This window comes from Mus caroli, chromosome 17 (genome assembly GCF_900094665.2).
Source record: "Mus caroli chromosome 17, CAROLI_EIJ_v1.1, whole genome shotgun sequence".
NCBI lineage: Eukaryota > Metazoa > Chordata > Mammalia > Rodentia > Muridae > Mus > Mus caroli.
The window spans coordinates 34887993-34894420 of NC_034586.1; the positions used below are offsets into that span (position 1 = coordinate 34887993).

General features: G+C 35.8%; 1 protein-coding gene across 1 annotated transcript in view; it reads left to right on the forward strand.

Moving 5' to 3' along the window:
- Window positions 1–1657: 1657 nt before the first annotated feature.
- LOC110312240 (zinc finger protein 431-like) overlaps window positions 1658–6428 on the forward strand; it is a 7945-nt gene continuing 3174 nt past the window's right edge. Inside the window, 5 exon segments of the mRNA XM_021185779.1 lie at window positions 1658–1753; window positions 3742–3868; window positions 4073–4133; window positions 5278–6050; window positions 6053–6250. Of these exon segments, the coding sequence (XP_021041438.1) occupies window positions 1658–1753; window positions 3742–3868; window positions 4073–4133; window positions 5278–6050; window positions 6053–6250 (1255 nt within the window).

Genomic DNA, 6428 nt, shown 5'->3' on the forward strand with positions numbered 1-6428 from the left:
TTATGCCTACACCCTGAGAAACTGCCTAAGACACAATTGAAAAATCGTGGACTGATTTCTTAGATGCAATATTAAATCTGTTTAGTGGTGGCTATTAGTGACTCATTCAGGACTACAGTGAAAAAAAGCAACAAGGGCAGAAACACATACAATGTCTATGAATGTTGAGAAAAACAGCACTGGGTAGTTTCAGATGGCAGTTTGAAATGGCCTCAAAAATGTCCTAAGAGTAATACTCCCTCTGGCTAACCTTTAAATTAGTAGAATGAATAAGCAAAGTGAATCCTAGTCCCAAATTGGAACTTCATATGAAACCTACTTCAATTCTGGTCCTCGCATGGTATAGTCCAACCCAATTTGGAAGCTGAACTTTGCAGGATCATCCATGTTGTACTGGTTCTGGAAACAAGAAAAATGTAAAATTCAAAGTTATATATATTTTTTCTCTGTGGTTTTTGTTCAGCATTTTTCCAGCCATCTATGTTTGTCAGAGTCAGTTTAAAGAAAAACAAAAACTGTGAGTTTCTTGTATGAAGGTATGAGTATGAAGCCTGAGTTGCATTTTGAGAACACAATATGTAGAGATACATAAGCTATGAGAAATCTGCCATGGAGAGATGGATGTAGGAAGTAGATTTATCCAAACTAGAAGTATGAGAGGTTGTAGGGATAGGGCCATCTAAACCCTTTGAAACTGAAACTGAAGCCCCATGTCTGAGACAGAGCTACAGGATTTGGTGTTTGCCCTGCTGGGTTTCATCGCTTGGTCGAATCTTCCCTTACTATGTACACATTCCTCTCTATTGAAATGGGAAAGGGTATTCTGTGCCATTGTATACTGAAAAGATAAAGCTTGGTTTCTGATTTTACACGTTATGGCAGTGGAGAGATTAATGTGAATGTCAGGAGAGACTTTGGGCAATTGGACAATGTACGTACGGGCTGTTGCAGACTCTTAGGATCATTGAAGTTAAACTAAATGCATTTTCACTGGGATGACCATGAGCCTATAGTGACCAGAGGTAGAATGTAGTTGATTGAATCAAGAACCTTCTACATACAATGATGTCTTTGAACTCTTGTCTCTCCTTTGTGTCTTTCATTAGGGACCTCATGCAAACTTTTAGGAGCTTTTTACATTTCTTATTGGGAATGGGACTTGGGTATCTGTAGACTCAACCCATTTCCTATTTGTCTACTGTGTTGTGATTGAAACTGATCAGTCAACTTATTCTCATGCCGTCATCCCTTCATGACATGATAGACTCTATCCCTAAATTAACTAAGATACAGTTGAAGCAATTGCTATTCAGTGCTAAGCTGTTTTGTTATCCTTATGTTTAAATTTTTATTTATTTATTTTTATTTATATGAGTACACTGTAGCTGTCTTAAGACACTAGAAAAGGGCATTGGATCCCATTACAGATGATTTTGAGCCACCATGTGGTTGCTGGGAATTGAACTCAGGACTTCTGGAAGAGTAGTCGGTGCTCTTAACCACTGAGCCATTGTAGTTTTGTTGTTTTTGAAGATGAAGTTTCTCTGTGAAGCTATGCTTGTCCTCTAAGTAGGTTTATAGATGAGAAGGCTAGCTTAGAGATTCTCCTCACTCTGTCTCCAGAATGCTGGGATCAAATGTGAGTGTCAAGTCCAGCATGGCCTTCAAGGGACAGTGTGACATGGTTTCCACCCCTGTAGTAGAGGCAGCAGAACTTGGGACTCCCAAGAGTTTAACAGTTGCTATTCATAAGGTATTTGTAATATCTATCTGTCTGTCTATCTGTCTATCTATCTTTCTATCTATCTATCTATCTATCTATCTATCTATCTATCTATCTATCTATCTATCTATCTATGTATTATATATTATACATCTATATAATATATCTATATTACATGACATATATATATATATCCAGGAGTTGAGAGTGTGTCTATGATCCTCACCAAAAATGTTAATTATTGTGAATTCAGGACAGCCTTTAAGGTTAGGGGAAAGAACTCTGAAATCATGAGTTCAAAAATATGTAATTTCTCAACCATGTAAAATAAAAGGATGCAATATGAATTGTATAAGGATTTCACAGATGTAGAAGAACAAAGGCAGCTTCACTATGAACCAGCTTGTCAGAAAGTAAGAAAAGAGAGAAAGAGATTTAGGGAGTGGTAATTTCAGGACGTGATCCATCCAACTAGACTTATTTCCTGAACTTAGAAAGATTGGCAGATCTCTGAATTTGTTTGCAATGTTAAGAACAAAAAGAAAAAAGAATGTACTTACTGTCTTTTTCTAAAATCAGGGGGCTGTGGTCAAGGGATGCTCATTCATTGAATGATCAAAGAAGAACTTGGAGTGGACAATTGAATTGAAATGTAAATAAAAGTCAAGGCTTTGTTTTGCAAGAGCTGAACTGTCTGATGATCTTCAAAAAGCTGTCCCTAGCTGAAAACTATCAGTTTGCATCCATGTTTTGGCTTCAGTTTATTTTTTATTTGGGGCTCCCAAACAACCTTTTCACAGAATCACTCTCAAAACCAAGGCAGGACCTTCACCTGTTGGCCAACATGCCTGGCTTCTTTTTCTTTATATTACTGGTTCATGGGCCTGCAGTGTATGATTTTGCATGTCAAACATGTGTTGCTGTGCTGACCTTCATCTACATCTTGAATTTTGAAATTTGAAAGCAAGCATATTCTTTTCTCAGGCTGGAATATACTCATGTCATAAATACTACTTGAGCCTTCTAACTCATTGGACTTTAGTGTGCTCTGTTCTTCTTGTCTATTGTGTTTATTAAGAAATATTTTAATGAATAACAATTTTTTCCTATATTTATGAATATCACCTCATGCATGCCTGATTGGCCCTCAAAATTGTCACAGAAGATGACTACAGAACCCCTGAAGTTGTGATAATGGATAGTTGTGGGCCCACTTGGCAGTTGAACTCAATTATTAGCAAATCAGTAAGACCTCTTTGCTGAGCCATCTCTCCTGCTCTATGTTGCTTATTTGGGTTTAACATTTACATTGGTAATATTTTCATCTGTGCATTTGTAATTAATTGCTTAAACATGAATTTCCTTTTAGTAAGATATTATTAATGTCATAATATAAAATGGGTCACTTCAAGTTTTAGAAGATGAAGAGTAAACTGGAGTGAATGTATACTTCTTTGTAGGAACTTCAGGAAAAACTTCTAACTTTTTTCTATCTTTCTAGTTCATTTGATTGATTTTGGCACAAGAATTAGTATCTTACTATATTCCTCTGGCTGTCCTGGGACTTATTGCATCAACCAGGCTAGTATACAACTCAATGAGATAAGATCTGCCTCTACCGCCAGAATTGTGAGATCAAAGTCATATGCCAATATACCTACCTTCCCCATTATTATTTTCTAGTTAGTAATTGTTCATACCATTTCTCTGGTGTATGTTTAGTACTGTTTACTTCTCTCTCTCTCTCTCTCTCTCTCTCTCTCTCTCTCTCTCTCTCTCTCTCTCTTTTACTTGGCATTTCTCTTGCAAGGCTATATGCTATTCAAATGGCACAAAATGACAGGAGTGAATCTTTTTATTCAGTTTCCTTCTGAAATAATTTTGTGATTACATTAGTACTTATGTGTCAAAAAAATCAGTGGGGAAGGACTAGAATTATATAAATAGTCAGTGAGGCATACATTTAAACTGATATTGACATCATACTTTGTGTTGTACACCTGTATGGAATAATTTAGAATGCAGTGACCTATGATGATGTGTGTGTCAACTTCACTCTGGAAGAATGGAGTTTACTGGATCCTTCACAGAAGAGTCTCTACAGAGATGTGATGCAGGAGACCTACAGGAATCTCACTGCTATAGGTAAGACAGTGGATTTCCTTTCACTTTTCAAAATAAAAGGACAATTGTTTCTTTGTTATTGATGCTGTTCGGTGATTTTAAGTGAGAGTGAGGAAGAATGAAGTAAATGAATCAGGTATGGTTCTAAGGTTCACTGGAGATACTAACTTAAATTTTGCCTAATTTCCAATAATTTGTTATGAATGTTCTGCTACTATATTTTAGGCTACAATTGGGAAGATGACAATATTGAAGACTATTTTCAAAGTTCTAAAAGACATGGAAGGTAATTTTCATGTGCAAGTTGGTTTGAATATGCCTTTGAATCAATTTTAATGTTCCTTTGAAGTTTTAAAGAACAATGGCAGTGTAATTAAGCACTGCTTTAAGTGTATCAATGATTATTAAATTCTCACAAAACCATGTATCTCAATCTCAAGTATCTGATTTGTGTTTGCAATGCATTGTTGTAAGGAAGAACTAAAGGATATAATCAATGCCTTAATTGATACCAGCATTTGTATCATAGCCCCATTAGATTATGCTGTAGAAATGGTATCTGTTTAATGCCATACCACTTCGATATTGCAAAGTGTATATATAATGAATAGTTGATGTATAAGTGAAAAGCCTTCTAACAGGTAAATAGTCCATAGTAAAGCTGATGATACTTATATACTTGTAGTAATATTGCTAACTTTAAGTGAGAAGGGGATAGTTTATGAGAGTCAAGAATGTTGTTTTGGAGAAATGTTAGTCCTTGTACTTCATGTCTATGAAGAAGACAATGTCAACCTTTGTAAAATGCAATATGATATACTTTCATTTGTTCTTCTTTTAATAGAATAGGCAGATCATATGTAACAATTAATATAAGCCTTGTGAGTATAGGGATATTGAAAGAAGCAATGTACTCCCCTCTCTCTTAATACAATTAGAGAATATGTAATAGTCCCCACATTGAATAGAGTTTCTTAATTTGAAACATGTTTATAATTAAATTATTTGGTTTTCCAATTTCATAGGGTTCCTCCACAAACTCACACTGTAGAAAATCCCTACAGTACCAGGGAAGTGGAAATCCTTCTTGTTTTGTCCTGGTTCACATTGTAAATGCAATATATAAATGTATTGTTTTCCATACTAAAGGGAAATTTATTAATGTCCTCTGTGTGATAAAGCTCTGAGCTTTCATAATTCTTTCCAATAGGTGAAAATTTTCATCCAGATAAAGGATGCCATAAATATGAGCCATATAATAAAATCAAAACAGCCCATAGCATAGGGGAATCCCATGAATGTAAACAAAATTATTCCTCTTTACCATTAGACCAAATTGTGAAATTAATTCATACAGAGAGAAAGACCCATCAGTGCCATCAGTGTAATTAATGTGGTAAACCTTTTTCATGTGCCAATTGTCTTTGCAGGCATGAAAGAACTCCCAGTGGAGAGAAACCTTATGCATCTAACCAATGTGATAAAGCCTTTTCATGTCATCCTAGTCTCCAAATATATAAAAGAAGCCATACTGGAGAGAAACACTAAGAATGTAACCATTGTAATAAAGGCTTTCCATATCCCAGTGCTCTACAAATACATAAAAGGATACACAGTGGAGAGAAACCCTATGAATGTAAACAATGTGGTAAAGCCTTTGCACATCACAGTTCTCTTCAAAGACATGAAAGAATACATACTGGTGAGAAACCTTATGAATGTAGCCAATGTGGTAAAGTCTTTACACGTCAAAATAGTCTCCAAATACATCAAAGAACACAAACTGGAGAAAAACCCTATGAATGTAACCAATGTGGTAAAACTTTTACATATCACAGTGGTCTCCAAATACATAAAAGGACACACACTGGAGAGAAACCCTATGAATGTAACCAATGTGGTAAAACTTTTACATATTACAGTGGTCTCCAAATACATAAAAGAACACACACTGGAGAGAAACCCTATGAATGTAAGCAATGTAGTAAAGCCTTTGCATGTAGCAGTCATTTTCAAAGGCATAAAAAAATTCATACTGGAGAGAAACCCTATGATTGTAACCAGTGTGGTAAAGCCTTTGCATATAAAAGTAATCTCCAAATTCATGAAAGAAAGCACACTGGAGGGAAACACTCTGAATGTAATTAATGTAGTAAAGCTTTTGCATATCATAATAGTCTCCAAATACATAAAAGAACACATAGTGAGAGAAACCCTATGAACAGAACCAATGTGGTAAAACATTTCCATATCTCGGTGGTCTCCGCATTTATAACAGAACACATAGTGGAGAGAAACCCTATAAATGTAATCAATGTAGTAAAGACTTTGTAAGTCAGAGTCTTCTCCTAGACCATAAAAAAACACATACCGGAGAGAAACCCTGCAAATGCAACCATTGTGGTGAAAGACTCCAAAACTCCCAAAGGGAGGCACTTACTCAAGCCTCGGGTCAGCCGCGCACCCAAGAAGACACTGAGACCGAACTTAAGATGTATAGAGAGTAAGATTTAATACAGCAACGACAAGAAAGTACATAAAAGCACATATACCAGATATCTGGGGTCGAAACTCATGCAGC